General features: G+C 44.4%; 1 protein-coding gene across 1 annotated transcript in view; it reads right to left on the bottom strand.

Moving 5' to 3' along the window:
* The window catches only part of glra3 (glycine receptor, alpha 3), a 74,850-nt gene extending 69,229 nt beyond the window's left edge, over nucleotides 1–5,621 (bottom strand). The window contains exon 1 of the mRNA XM_075463293.1: nucleotides 5,330–5,621. Coding sequence (XP_075319408.1) covers nucleotides 5,330–5,394 — 65 coding nt within the window. The 5' untranslated portion in view covers nucleotides 5,395–5,621. The remainder of the gene's footprint in view (nucleotides 1–5,329) is intronic.
* Between the last annotated feature and the right edge of the window lie 10,739 nt (nucleotides 5,622–16,360).

The following is a 16,360-nucleotide window of genomic DNA, read 5'->3' as shown; positions in this document are numbered from 1 at the left end:
TTCAGAACAAGTGGAGGCTCCAAATAAAAGTCCAGAATCTCAGGTGGCATGTAAAAGGTCAGAGTGCGGGATCAATTATCGTCTCTGTTTCCAGCTTTCCAGATGCAGAGAAGACTCCCATTATGTGACTTCTGAAAGCAAACCAAACAGGAGCCCAAACAGCAGCTGCAATGCGGTCCTGAGCTAGAACACGGGGATCTTCAGAGGAACATGAACAATTTGAACTCTTTCCACAGTTTCTGTTCACACGTGCACACGTGCACGTCACAGCAGGTTTAAGCAAAACTTAAAGACAAAATGAATCTCCCAACAGAACGTCTCAGGTCAGAGGGGTTCTGAGGAATTTGCTCCCACTTTTAATCAAAGCCAAGCTTTATCATGCAAGCTCACGTTTACCAGGTAATGTTGGAGGATTCGTCACATTCTGACATCATAGGACAGCGAGGGACAACAGGAGCTTTGACTAAACACTATCAGCAGTATGTGACACCCCAGCAATGAGAAGAGGTTAATACGTGAGACATGAGAGCAGATGAGTGTAAACTGTCAGGAAACTGACCGCAGGCCAGAGGGGAAACTGAGGAAGAAGAAGAATGAACTACCAGAGGAACTGAGAAAGAGACGAGACGGAACGTTTACTTTTCTAGGTAAGAACTGAGACTGATGTGAGCTTAATGAGCAACATCAGACAGAATAAGAGCAGCAGCTCTGAGTAACAGCCACACAGCAAACACAACTGTCTTCCACCTAAAGACGATGAACCTGCTGCTTCGTGTCGGGCACTCAGCGACATTCCAGGAATCATCCAGCATCGTCCTGAATTTGGATGTGAAGCTAATGTCCCTGAAAACACTTCCTCCTGCTCTTACTTCAGCCTGTAAAACGTGTTCTCAGCAGGACTTTCTGACACTTTTCTGCACCTTAAATCTGTCTGACTGTTGGATTCACCTTATTTTCTGTCTCTTTGTGCCTTGGATCGGTTTAACTTAGTGGCAGCGAGGATCAGAGCGCTCACATGTTTGCACTCCTCTGTGCTGATAAATGAAGAAACCACAGCCGGGAGCCTCTGGAGCCGTTGCTCACAGGGGGCGTTTTTTCTGCCTTTCCTGACGTCCTGCTTTGGGTTGACGCAAACACTGAAGGCATCTCACTGTACAAAGCTACGTCAGCTTATAAAGCCACATCAAGCTGAACAAACTTCTGTTGACATTTACTGGTGGAGGAGTTACTCAGATAGACTTCATCTTATTTTACATTATTCCATCTCTGGAGGACTGATGCTGAGTGTTTCCTGTTTGTTTTCAGAATGAATCCTTTCAGTGTCCGTTCCTTTACGGCAGCATGAGGTGGGGGGTCGGGGGGAGCCCACCGCAGGCTCTGTGGATGCACATCTAGTGGAAGCAGAGAGGCTGCCTGCACACGCTCAGCGTGAACTGTGTGAGAAAACATCCCTGATGTGCTGCAGCTTCTAACTTTCTCTCTGACTGATCACAGGACATGTGGATGCTGCGCTGAGCTTGTCTTTCATTTATTTTTCTGAGATGATAGAAATCAGGATTGTATCAGAGCAGAGCCACAGCCTCACACTTAGCCACGCTCAGTCCTAATGGGCCGATTCTCATTTCGCTGTCTGACATCAGAAATATGAGTAAAAGCTGCTTTATTGGGAATTCAGCTGTTTTCTGTAGATGAAGGCAGAAAGCAGAATGCAAACAAACACGATGGCATCATTTTTAGGTATATTCATTTCACACAGTTGGAGATTATTAAAAGTAATAATCTGTCTCATTCTTGTAGATCACGTTTTGACAAACATGAGGAAACTGTGGAAATATGGAAGCTCTTTTCTTACAGAACCATACTGAGACGAGTCAGCCATAAAGGGATCTCATGGCTGTTTTTAATTGGAGCTGTGTGAAGTCCTGATGAGCAGTCTGTGTCTGACCTTTAAAGGGATAGTTCACCTCTTTTTACATGAAGCTGTATGACATCCCATATTAGCAATATCATTTATGAACATTGACTTACCCCCCGCTGCGTCCTGTGAGCCGAGTTCCAGGAGAGTTTTGGCGCTGACGAAGGTAGTCCGGCTAATTGGCTGGGGCTAAACAAATAAAGCGTCTTGCTTCTCAAAACAATATGCGTTCAAAAGAGTAATACATTTGCATCACAAAGTCGTTTTGCATGAAAAGTCAGACCTCACAGTCGCTTGGCGCTATTTTTGCCTCCCTTGATATCAATGCATCCAATGTAAACTGTGCAGACCGAAGAGCAGACCCAGCAGTCCCCTGCTTCCGAGCACTAAACACCGTAACAGGTGCAGCTATCGCTAGGTGGCTGTACGCATTGATATCAAGGGAGGCAAAAATGGCACCAAGCGATGCGAGGTCTGACTTTTTCCTGCACAACGATTTTGTGATGCAAATGTATTACTCTTTTGAACGCATATTGTTTTGAGAAGCAAGACGCAGCTCACAGGACGCAGCGGGGGGTAAGTCAATGTTCATAAATGATATTGCTAATATGGGATGTCATCCAGCTTCATGTCAAAAGAGGCGAACTATACCTTTAAAAGCATTCAAAGCATTCTCATCCTGAAGAATCAGGAGGGAACTCTGACAGGAAGCTAAACCAACAGCTCAAAACTGTCAGGTTAAAACATAATAATGTTCTTTTACATCATGTCGTCTCTCATTGTGACGGCTGTGGTCTTATCCCAGAACCACAATGAGACCAAACGGGTTTCATAGCAGCGAGCTGTGCCGCCTCCTGACCGCCTCAGCTACAGAAACACGGACGTTCTTGGTTATTTATTGAGAAAAGTGAATACATCTAATGCAACGGTGACGCAGTGTAAAAATCCACAGCATGGAGTTCATTTTAAGTGCTTCAAATCTGTTTCAGATGGAGAAAACGTGTTCCTGAGCAGCTGAAGGCAGCCTGATCACGGTCTGCTGCAGGAAAGGCACCAACTGCTCAAAGCTGCTGCACACAACCCCGAATATTCATTCCAGAGCTGAGTGCTTGTTTAAGCTTATTGAAGGAGAGCCAGATTAGGTGTGAAAACATTCAGTTTCTGAAATAATACACTGAATTTTACATTGTCGTTGATTCTGAATCAGTGTTGAGGCCACATTTATCATGGATTTCACTCAGGCTGAGTCGTGAGATCTATTTCTGCCTATTTCTGACAAATCTTGGATCACATATACTTTGAATTCATCCACTGAGATATGAGCAATCTTTCATTTGTTCCACACACAGAGTTTTGGGCAGAAAAGCCTCTGAAACAACTTTTAGCCCACAGATTACTCAAAACTCATCCCAGAAGACCTGAGGCCATGGGCATAGCTTACAGGGCGTGGACAGAAAGGAGGAGACAGAACTAAAACATTAAAGACCGACAGGTCTGCGTGCACACGTGTGTTGCATTAGGCACAAAAACACAGAAGTTATATGAAATATTTCCCTCAGATCAGAGCAGCAGATTCCTCTGACTTCAGACAGAGCAGAACAAAGAAAAAGGAGAAGACAAAGAGAGAAAGTCTTTGGGATCCAGCCCAGTTCCCTCTGAGTGACAGACGATAAGCCTGTTAAATTTGCTCTCTGAATCCATCCATGACCCACTAAGAAGATTTTCCGGGGCTTTGATCTGTTTAGCTGCTTTTCATGTTAAAGCTTGCACAAACTTTTCATTTTAAAGTCTAAAGATAAACTAGTTAGTTTTTACAAAAAGTTTGTGTATTAATGAAAGAAGTCACATTCTGCCTTGATGCTGCATCGAAGTCCAACCACCAAACTTTGTTCAGATTATAAATGTGAGACAGCTCGAGCTCTCCTTATTGAACTGAAGTCAGCAGACTTTAGCAGCTCCACGTGTTTCTTATTTTGGTTTATCACAAACTGGGATACACGCCCGCTGACACCTGAGAGAAGCTGTAGTTTCATCTTAAGCATCACTGTTTAACTCTGTGGGATGTTGTCAATGATGTTCTTTCCTTCACTTTTTATTCTTTTCTTTGGTTCCGCACCACTTGATTAAACTTCCATATCAAAGGCAGGAAAACAACCAGGTGCCTGCGGCTTTTATACCTTTGAAATGTCATTTGTCAAATGTTAAAAAGAAATAATGGAACAGTTCGTATTTTCAGACCTTTGAATGAGCACAAACGTATTAAACAGTCTTCATTATAATCTTTCACATTAAAAACATCCATTCAGCCGGTTAAACTTTGACCTTTTCAGTGACTTTAACACTTTATCAGCCAAAATAAATGTGCTGCCACCTGCTGGATATCTGCTGCACAGATCCTGTCAGTTTCAGGACCAAATCAGCCCAACATCAGATAAACTTTGACCACTTTTTAGCTGATTACAGTCAACAAGCTGAACATGGACCGATGCTGATGTTGGGCTGATAAATCCTAACCTCACAAAGAAATCTCAAGTACTCAGAATATCACAAGAAGTACGTTTGTCTGTTTTGCCTTATTACTGCCATAAAAGGTGTGTGGCAGAAGAGTGCTGTGCAGATGGCGAATAAGAAGAAAGCGGAGGAATCAGTTGCTGTTTTGTGAGAAGGAGACAGTTTGTGGTCATCATGCCTACAGACAGATATGATTCCAGGAGGCTGCTATCTCCAACTTGACCACTAGATGTCATTATGTTTCACACTAACTTTAATTTTATCATTTCATTGAAGCTTATATGTCCACTACATTTCACAGAAAAATGCTTTATTCTCCATTCAACAACATTAACTTTATCATTTTACTGTATATATATATATATATATATATATATATATATATATATATATACACATAAAATCACTGGATAATATTTCCACTTTTATGCCACAGCCCGTTATTAATCATTCCAATCAGACATTAAAAATAGTGTAAATCAGTCAGAACTTTGTTTTCTTTCCTTTTCTGTGAAGCATCTAACGGATGTAAACTGTCATTAACTCTGAGGAACCAAACTTTTACATGAAGATTTTTGATCAGTTTTTGCTTCTTCGACAAAAACACTTTGACTCTCATGCAGGATTTTGTGATTATTTACCTTCCTGATGTACTTTTACTGAAGTACCGGAGCTGAATACTTAAACAACACAGGAAAATACCGAGAAACCCAGACAGCTGCATGCCTGAGACCCTCACCTGCGACCAGGTGTCATGGGAACACACCGCGACCGAGCCGTTTCACATCTGAGCACACACACACCTTCTAAAACCGGAGCGTCCCTCTGTTGTTTAATGAGTGAAACTTTGTCCAGGTGTGTTTCAAACACAGCCAGGTAAGTGCACTCGGAACCAGCGCTCACCTGAGAAGCAGCAGCAGTTTCCAGGCGAGCAGAGAGCCCGCCGCAGAGAGCCGCTCTCTCCCCATCTCCGTCCAGACGCCCGGAAACCTCCGGAAAACCTCCTTTCAGCACCACGAACAGCGCTCGCGCTAAACAGCGCGCGGGGCAACACTCACGCACATACTGCCGCGACAGGAAGACTCCTTGAACTCAAGGTGTGCCGTTATTTCCCATCACTGAGAGCGATAAAACCGGAGCGGCATTACAGGCGCAAAACGAGCGCGCGACAGCTGCTCACACTGTGGGCTCGCGCTGTGCCCTCGTGAGGCACAGGGAGCAAAGAGACCCACCCACAGGCCGGATGGCATGAGTGGCAGGCAGCTCAGCCAATCGGAGACGGTGTTGTTAATTTTTTCCGCTGAGTCGCTTCTGAAATTAGTCCATCGAGGCGGATCAAATGTAACACCCACATATACATTATTACGCTTTCTGCTGCGCGTGCACACAGGGACGTAAACACGTCCCTGCTCCCTTTCTTCTCCGCTTCTTGCTCCATCTGTTTCTGCTCTGTTGGGCAGCTTCACACTGAGTCGCATGTGGCTGGGATTTCCGGCTCCGGAGCGGCCCGAGTGGATGACAGTCGGCCATATGTGGCTAAAGTAGGCGTGAGAGGCAGAGATGCTTATTAAAGTTAAGATTTACATCCAAAGCCCCGGGGCAGGGATGTGCAGTGAGAGGACTGTGGATGTGAAGCTGCACGGAACACTTTGAACCTAAAGGAGGAGGCTGAGCAGCCTCACCTCAGGTGCTTTAAGCCCGGAAGGCTACTGTGGTGAAAAAATCAGAATAATTCATCATAAGTCAGAATTTTATGATAGAATGATATGAAAGAAATTTGGGAAAGCACATCACAGATTCTGAGATTCTTTGTTCAAGTTCGAGGTTACACTTATTTACTTATCTGTACAGTCTAAAAACCAATAAGATCCAATAAATACACAATTAAAACAGAAAAATATGGTAAACAGGGTTTAAACAAATATGGACATGCAGGTCCACAGGCAGCATGGTGTGGTGGTTAGCTCTATCTGGTTCCTGGTTCTGATCTCAGATGGTTATTTCTATGTGGAAATGTCTCTGGGTACTCCAGCCTCCTCCCACCACCCAAAAACATGCATGTTAGGCTGACTGGTGATTCTAAATTGACCCCGAAATGAGTGTTAGTGCATTCCAATGTACAAATTTAGGAGATTGACATGAGATGTCAGACTTTGTTTCTAATGTTTCAGGTTTCTAAATCTATCTGCACGATGTTCCTGGTTCAAATCTCTCTCATTTTTCTAGGTGGACTTTGTTTGTTCTCCCCATGGATTCATCAGACTTTAGAGATACTTCTTTCAGAGATGTTTTTTCTTTATTAATAATAATAATAATAATAATAATAATAATGGATTTGATTTATAATGCACTTTACATTCTTCCGAACCTCAAAGTGCTACCGAATATGAAAAACAAAAAAGCAAGAAAACAAATATCAACTAAGGAAATAGAAATCAAGAAATTATTAAAACGTGAGGACAAGTAAAACCAAAGCAATCATGGAAAGCCTTTACTAAAAAGGTAGGTCTGAAGTCCTCGTTTAAAAGTGTCAATTGACTGTGGTGCTCTGAGGTGTGCAGGAAGAGCATTCCACAGCTCAGGGGCAACCGAGCAAAAGGCCCGGTCGCCCACAGTTCGTAGTTTAGTTTTGACAAGTTTGAGGAGGTTGGTGTTTGAAGAGCGGAGGTTACGTGTTGATGGTTGAAGGGAGATTAGTTCCTTGAGGTAGGAGGGGGCGTTGCCATGGATGCACTGATGGGTTAGCAGGGAAATCTTGTATTCGGTCCGGGATACGATGGGAAGCCAGTGGAGTGATTTGAGTATGGGTGTGATGTGTTCTCGCTTACGCACTCTCATCAGGATCCTGGCGGCGCTGTTTTGGATGTATTGGAGCTTTTTGAGGCTCTTGCCAGGGATCCTGATGACTTTGAAGTCAGCGTTGGATCTCAGCTTCCTTACTTTACCTTTGGGGAAGGTTAGTAAATAGTTAAAAATGAATCATAACATTTTCATTTTTTTCTCCTGGACTGGTTTATTTGTAACTTCCCCCGTCACCTGGGCTTCTCAGGGGTTTCTACAAAGAACAGCCTAAATTAAGATTCAAAGATTCAAAGTTTTATTTGTCACATGCATTGTTATACACGGTACAACATGCAGTGAAATGACCTTTGACCGCCGTCCACAAAATACAAACTATAAAATACAAAATATAAACTAGGTAGCAAAGTAACATTAATGGAAAGTTAAATTAAAAATTCCTAAATTAGACTAGTAGAATATCAAATAAAATATATAAAATATATAAGCAAGATTAAAGTACAAAATAAGATTAAAAATATATACATATAGAATAAAATAGAGTGCAAAATAAAGTAAAGTAAAGTAAATATAAGTATGTGCACAGGTTAAAGTCTGGGATATGTGCAAAAATGTGCAGTTTGTTGTTTGAATGTGCAAAAAATGCAAGAAAATGCAGTCCGGTTGTGTGTGAGTGAGGTGGTGAACTAGTCTCTGTTCTCATTCAGGGCACGGACAGCTTGTGGGAAAAAGCTCCTCCTCATTCTCTCTGTGTTCGCCTTCAGGGTGCGAAAGCGTTTCCCAGAGCGTAGCAAGGAGAAGAGTCTATTGTCGGGGTGACTGAGGTCCTTCACGATCTTCCTGGCTCTGATCCAGCACCGCTTACTGTAGATAGTCTGCAGGTCAGGAAGCTTGGTCCGGGTGATACGTTCAGCCGATTGTACCACTCTCTGGAGAGCCTGCCTGTCCTGCTTGGTGCTGTTCCCGAACCAGGTTGTGATGTTCCCCGTGAGGATGCTTTCGATGGTGCAGGAGTAGAAGTTCTGCAGCACCTTGGAGGGCAGTCTGAAGTCCCTTAGACGTCTGAGGTGGTAGAGATGCTGACGGGCCTTCTTTGCGGCTGCGTTGATGTGGCAGGTCCATGAAAGGTCCTGTGAGATGTGAACTCCAAGGTACTTGAAACTCTCTACTCTGTCCACTGCCGTACCATTGATGAGAACAGGGTGGTAGCTCCTCTTTTGCTTTCTACTGTAGTCCACAATCAGCTACTTTGTCTTGCTGACGTTGAAGTGGAGATTGTTGTCCTGGCACCAGTTCTCCAGGTGTTCAATCTCCTCCAGGTAGGCCCTCTCGTTGTTGTCTGAGATCAGGCCTACCACAACAGTGTCGTCAGCAAACTTAATGATGGTGGTGGAGCTGGAAGTGGCGACGCAGTCAGAGGTGTACAGTGGGCTCAAGACACAGCCCTGGGGTGCTCCAGTGCTGAGGGTGAGGGTGCGTGAGACATGTTTGCCTACACGCACAGCTTGTGGTCTGTCTGTCAGGAAGTTGGAGATCCACTGACACAGGGATGGGTGGAGTTCCAGATCTTCCAGCTTTGTGGTGAGTTTTGAGGGAATAATAGTGTTAAATGCTGAGCTGTAGTCGACAAACAACATTTTAACATAATTGCTCCTCCCAGTGTCCAGGTGTGAGAGGGTTGTGTGGAGCAGGTGCGTGATGGCATCGTCTGTAGACCGGTTGGGGCGGTAAACAAACTGGAGTGGGTCCATGGATGCAGGCAGTGCAGAAGTGATGAAGTCTCTCACTAGTGTTTCAAAGCACTTCATCACCACTGATGTGAGGGCTACTGGACGATAGTCATTGAGACATGCGGGCTGGGATTTCTTGGGGACAGGAACAATGACAGACTGTTTGAAGCATGTTGGTACGATGCCCTGCGTCAGAGAGAGATTAAAGATGTCTGTGAATACAGGAGCTAGCTGGTCTGCGCAGGCTTTCAGGACTCGTCCGCAGATTCTGTCGGGTCCTGCTGCCTTCCTGGTATTCACTCTCTGAAACACTCTCCGTACATCTCTTTCTGTGATGGTGAGGGGACTCTGATCTCTGACACACTCTCCTCTGTCAGCAGCACCATTAGCACCGTTAGTGTGATTAACACTGTTAGCGCCATTAGCACTGCTAACCGCAGCCTCGAAACGAGCATAGAAGATGTTTAGCTTGTTCGCCAGAGATGAGTCCGCACTCACCAGTCTGCAGGGTGGGCTCTTGTAATCCATTATTGTTCTTAGTCCTTGCCACAGGTCCCTAGAATCACCGTGCTGGAATTGTGACTCTAGTTTCCTTCCGTAGCGCCGCTTCGCCTCTTTTAACGCTTTGCGCACTCCTTATGACGCAGCCTTGTACTCGTCCATGTTCCCGCTGATAAGCCCCGCGTTGTAGGCAGCAGTGCGGGTGTTCAGAGCATCGTGGATGGTTTTGTCCACCCACGGCTTCTGGTTGGGAAACCTCTTGACAGTAATCTTTTGAACTGTCTCATCAGTCAGTTTCCCGACAAATCCCACAACCGCTTCCGTAAACACGTTGATGTCATCAGAGCTGCTCCGGAACATGTCCCAGTCTGCATCGTCCAGAGCGTCCTGCAACGCAGCCACCGATTGGTCCGTCCACAGCGTGACTTCCCTCTGAACCGGAACTTCCTGTTTTTGCCTTTGTTTGTATTTTGGCATGAGGAAGATGGCGGCGTGGTCTGACTTTCCAAACGGAGGCTGCCTCTGCGCCTTATAACTGTCCTTGTGTGATGTGTAGCAATGATCCAGTGTACTCTTGCCCCTGGTGGAGCAAGTGATGTGTTGGTGGAAGTTTTGCGCCAACGAGGTTGGCGTTGTTAAAGTCTCCAACCACAATGAGTGCAGCGTCCCTGTGATGCGTCTGAAACTGTGTGAGAGCATCATGAAGTTCACACAGTGCATTGTCCTTATTTACTTGTAGTGGAATATAGACTGTAGAGACTATGACCGAAATAAACTCCCGAGGAAGGTAGAAGGGACGAAACTTGAGGGCGAGAAGCTCCATGTTGGTTGTGCAAGAGCGCACGAGGGTCACAACATTGGCACTGTTGCACCACTTGTTGTTCACCATAACACACACTCCTCCACCTTTTGACTTCCCTGAGTCCATTGTCCTGTCCACGCGGTGTACCGAGAAGAACTCGGCTGGCTGGATGGCGTGGTCCGGTACCGCTGGGTACCGCGGGGTCTCGGTGAAGCAGAGGAGGTTGCAGTCCCGAATGTCTCTCTGGAACTTGATTCTGGCCCAGAGGTCGTCGAGTTTGTTTTCCAGACACTGGACGTTGGCTAGCAGGATACTAGGCAAGGGTGCACGGTGTGCTGTGGCCCTTAGCCTGTCCCTGACGCCGGCTCGCTTCCCTCAGGGCCGTCGCCGCTTCTTTGTTTCGCGACCTTTGTTGTTCCTCAGGGTCTCACTCGGCCAGCTCGGATCCGGGGTTAAAAGCGAGGTAAGGTGAGCGGATTGTATATTAACACATTGACTCCCAAGTCACGTAAAACTAAGTTTTTACTGCCCATGCGTTGGCTCCCACATGGTAAAAATACGTTTTTACGTTTTTTTTATGGATTCTGAATCTATACATTCTAATGCACATTCTGTGTGATTTTTGTAATTATGTGATGAACAGAACTGACATAGATGGCAGTCAAAAACTGGTGTCATTATCTGAACATTTTGATCATTACGCCAATGGCTTTGCGTCAACTCAAGAACAATTTTGATAACGCTGCATTGATTGTTGTGCATTTCCGCATTTTGTCCAATCGCACGTGTCGGTTTCCAGAGGGTGGTGGTAAAGTAACATAAACAAACAACAAGAAGGAGAAGAAGACACGCGACAAGTCTAAGGAGGCGGTCTTATGAACAGGTTAGCTTTGCAACATGCGACACGACGCAAATCCTCTGACCCGGATATGTAAGTATCTAAAGTGCGACAGGCTGAAAGAGTGCACGTTTCATAAAAGCCCCGATATCTCAGTTTGTTGTTGATTTTGGTGGATACCCGCCTTGGTTTAGCTAAGGATAGCTCGCTAATGGCGGCACCTAGAGACACGCAGTTTTGACCCACAAAGAGTTTAAAGTCTCAGCTTTCAAACGAGCCATAACATGTTTCAGTGGCCCTATCACATAATATGCTGTGACTGTACAAAAAACGTAAAAAAAAAATGGTTTAGAACGCTGGGATTCTACGACATAATTCTGTAAAAACCGCCGGTATTCAATGTGTGTCTCTATCATAACTAATCCGAACCATGTTGCAAAGTAAAAGTCAAAAAACGAACGGGAAATAAGATAAATTAGCGAAAAAAGAAAAAGTGTGGACGGAGCAGTCGAGACGGCGGCTGATCTCAGCAGCGCCATCTTAACACAAATCGATTAGGATTAGGTTTGTCTTAGTGAGTGAAAGTCAGAAAGGGAGATTATATTTAAAAGCCTAAATTTGTGTGATGGTATTATTTCCATTAGTTAAATAACTCTTTAGGCTGAATTGAAGTCAAACAGCAGTGTTTTGTTATATTGTGTAAGGAGAAATCACATAAAATTGGATGGCTGACTGTGGCCACAGCTGTGCTACTCTGATGTGTTCAAGGTGACAAAGCCCATCGGAGACTCCCACACTCTGCAGTTCTGTCAGTCAGACCTTCAGCCTTCATCCCCATCACACTAATGTGCAAGTTATGAATTAGACATCCGGTTGTGGGTGTTACACACAGCACCATGTAAGTTTTAATGTATTCCTGTCATCTGTTCTGCCCGGAGCTGATGATCGCCTCTTCTATCCACTGTCAGCACAAGTGAGTGGACAGCAGTAAAGGAGAGCTTCATCAACCGGGCGTTTTCTCACAGAGCTGTTTATTCTACAGTTAGACCAGGTTTTATTCTGCAGTTAGACCAGGTTTTATTCTACAGTTAGACCAGGTTTTATTCTGCAGTTAGACCAGGTTTTATTCTACAGTTAGACCAGGTTTTATTCTACAGTTAGACCAGGTTTTATTCTGCAGTTAGACCAGGTTTTATTCTGCAGTTAGACCAGGTTTTATTCTACAGTTAGACCAGGTTTTATTCTACAGTTAGACCAGGTTTTATTCTGCAGTTAGACCAGGTTTTATTCTGCAGTTAGACCAGGTTTTATTCTACAGTTAGACCAGGTTTTATTCTACAGTTAGACCAGGTTTTATTCTACAGTTAGACCATGTTTTATTCTACAGTTAGACCAGGTTTTATTCTGCAGTTAGACCAGGTTTTATTCTACAGTTAGACCAGGTTTTATTCTGCAGTTAGACCAGGTTTTATTCTGCAGTTAGACCAGGTTTTATTCTACAGTTAGACCAGGTTTTATTCTACAGTTAGACCAGGTTTTATTCTGGAGTTAGACCAGGTTTTATTCTACAGTTAGACCAGGTTTTATTCTGCAGTTAGACCAGGTTTTATTCCACAGTTAGACCAGGTTTTATTCTGCAGTTAGACCAGGTTTTATTCTGCAGTTAGACCAGGTTTTATTCTGCAGTTAGACCAGGTTTTATTTCACAGTTAGACCATGTTTTATTCCACAGTTAGACCAGGTTTTATTCTACAGTTAGACCAGGTTTTATTCTACAGTGAGACCAGGTTTTATTCTACATCCATCCACTTTATATCCGCTGCTGTAATTGAATCAACATTTTATTCATTTTACCACCAAAAAATAATATGTGTAGCTCAAATCCTCAATTAATAAACAGACTTCAACACATGAATGTGTAAATGTCTTTCAGTCGCAGCCTGTTCGGGTTTATCTTCCCTCCTCAACATCGTCAAGGTTGTTGTGTACTCTGCTGATGCTGATGCCCTTTGAATCCAGAGTGACTTGAGTCTCATCTAAATGATTCAAAGATTATTTTAACAGCAGCCCAGAAGGTATCAAAGCTGGTGAAGACTTTAAACTAAGAACCCGTGATGCACGACTAACTGCTGGATTTCACTGCACAACAAACTGTTTAAATCAACCCAAAGCAGTTCTTCTGTTGCTCTGGCCCTATGGCCCCAAAACAGACCAGCCATCCCATCCTGTCATCACTGCTTCCATTGTTACCACCTGTACAGATGAAACCCTCCGCTCGGCTCTCAGTAACTCTGCCATGGATAGCTGCAGCTTGTCAGGCACATCACCCAGAACTTTTTATAGCGTTGCCAGGAGCCACGTAAAAGTTCGAACAGTGTGGCAGAGTGGCCCCTGGCCTCCACAGACCTCCTCCTTGCTCTCTTAGTAAACATCCTTCAGGACACACAGCACAGCGTCCATGTAGCATCACTCAGCCTCCTAAGGTCACAGGCTGGACTCTGAGGATCATCAGTTCGCTTGTTGACAAGAAACAAGAATGAAAACATTGAGCCTCAGGTAACCGTGCACGCACAGGCCCCCGAGTCCAGCGTTCACCCAGTTATGCTGACATCATGTGGGTTTGTTTCCTGGTCTATTTACAGAGCTAAAGAGCTATTTTCCTGAGTATTCTTGTGTTAAAAACAGGTCACATGGCTGATAGAACAAATGTAATATGTGCTGCTCAGTGGAGTGATTTAGTGATTCAGTAGCTCATTGTTTTTGGTTTCTGGTCCACAACCAACCAAACCTGTTTTGGTTCATCAAACTCATTTCCGACTGTAACATGCAGACATTTCTGTGAAATTCTTAACGTGAGCATAACTTCTTTACAGCGCGTTATGTGATGGAGGCACATGATGCGTTTAAATTACATGGAAGCAGCACAGAGAGCTGCAGGCTCCTCTTTCACTGACTGTAGCATAAAGGAAGTCATCTGTGAGTCAGACCGGGCTGCTTAACTACCAGGATAGCAAAGCTATGGCTGGCATCAGGGACCCTCAGCATCCTGTTCGCGAACTGTTTTCTTTGCAGCCATCTGGGAGAAGGTACCGCAGTATTTGTTCCAGATCCAGCAGGATGACTGCAGACGGTCAGGATCATTAACGGATTGTCCTTCCCCTCCTCCACATAACTCCACCTGAACCAAACTATTATCATCATACAGCAAAGCACTTTATGAATCCATTACCATTTTATTATGTATAAATTTGCTGCTCTTTGTTCAGCCGTGTCTTATTTTTATTTTTCTGTGTAGATATTCAGTAAAAAAGTTGATCTTTAATCTTGAATCATACAGATGGAAGTGCAGCTTTGTGTCTGAAATGTCTGAGATAGCAGAAAAAGCAGAAAGATGATGAGTGCTGAGAGGGGACGACCCAGATTTAAAAAAGTTTTAAACAAAGTAAAAGTCCATCGACTTAGGTGTCGGTTTTAAGTCTCGTTGATGCACATCAGGACAGGACAGGACTGACGATGATGTCTGATCACAGCAGATGTTTTCTTCTTCTCTGGATAAACGTGGTCAACACTCTCTGACAGAAAGGAGTCGTCACAGCCAACAGACTGTGTTTAGCTGCTGAATGTTCTGGCTTATAAAATCAAATCATTGTTTTTAAAGCGTGACATGCATCACATGAAACTGTCACACATGCAGAAACTCTCAAATTACTCACCTACATGGACACATACATTTTACTTCATTACACAATTATTAGATGTTCAGAAACCTTATAATGACCAAGTCTGAGTCCTGTTTGACCCAGTATTGTCCAATAACTTCTAATTTTTCCATCAAAAATACATGGTTAGGTTCACATATGAATAATAAGTGGAGAGAGTAGCTAAAAACATGGATTTTCTCTTTCTCTGGAGCTTGAGGCTTGAGATGGCCGTATGATGACCTTAGTTTTGCTGAATTTCAGTTCCTGGTTGGGATAAATCACCGCGCATGTGAAGCTCTAACGTGTAACTGCGTTATTATGCCACCACTGACACACATAACTGACTTCCTCTTTTGGCAAATGATCCTCCAGAAGAGCAAACCGGTCATGACATGTTCGACGTGCAGCAAACAGCAGGCACTTCACAAACATGCAAACACATGCACACACATGCACACACACACACACACACACACACAGTGAGTGTGGAGTGTGTGGAAGTGACCTTCCCCTGAGTGAGGGACGACCCTCATTTAGGCCATTCTCCAGCTGACAGTGAAATGTTAAACCAATCATAGTTTATGTTCTGCAGCCCGTTAACAGCCGAACGCGCCGCCAGCCTTTTATCAACCCTCATAATTATTAGGCTGCATTATTCACACCAGCTCCGAGCCTGAGAATCCATCTGTTATAGTCAGAATTTACTGAGAAAATAATCACTGAGAACAGTCCAACTGGGTCTCTCTCCAGAACCTGTAAAAGCGACGCTCGTGCACGGTGACGAAACCTCCAGCGCGGCTGTCTTTGAGGTCATCGATGATATTCGGTGTGTAACCACAGCAGCCCCGCAGCACAGAAGCAGGCTGGCTGTTTGAAGGTGGAGCTCCTCCATAACCCCAAAGTGTGTTTCCCTGAGCTGGTAGAGCACCAGCTCCTCCACGGATCTGCTTCCGGTCCACACACAAAGGATATCATCTGGTAAATGAGCATCATTGCGCTGGTCCAGTATGGTTTGCTTCAACAGATCATTGCATCTTCCCTAACAGCAGAACTCAGACTGGCTGAATGGAAAGGAGGCTGTGATTTATCTTTAATGACAGTAAAATCTCTCTGAGTCACAGACTGCAGTGATTCACTGCTGGTGTGTCATGATGTGTGTGTTGTCACCTGATTGTGGTCAGAGAGACAAAACATCCAGTAACATTTAGCGCTTAATCATGTCTCGCTACCTCCAGCTGACTTTAATCTGCTTAATCTTAATGTCAACAGTGAATTTGGGATGTGAAAACCTTCTCCTGAGAGGATCCTGCTGATCCCTTCGGCTTTGTGGACTCATTGGGCCTGATTTAATCACTGCATTCAGCAACTTTACGTCCTGCACACCATGCCTCTTTAGCTTAAATCAAAGCTGATGAGACAGCGTGGAACAACACGCTGAGAGCGTCCCGCTAACAGCTTCATAACAGGGAGGAAATGTAACCTCAGTCCTTCTGAATTCCTCTGGGAACTGCAGCTTATTGACATGTGGGAATAAAAGACTCAGTCCTCTTTCATACAGGGCAG

Source organism: Odontesthes bonariensis, chromosome 4 (assembly GCF_027942865.1).
Source record: "Odontesthes bonariensis isolate fOdoBon6 chromosome 4, fOdoBon6.hap1, whole genome shotgun sequence".
In the NCBI taxonomy this organism is placed as follows: domain Eukaryota; kingdom Metazoa; phylum Chordata; class Actinopteri; order Atheriniformes; family Atherinopsidae; genus Odontesthes; species Odontesthes bonariensis.
This window is presented reverse-complemented; position numbering and strand designations above follow the sequence as displayed.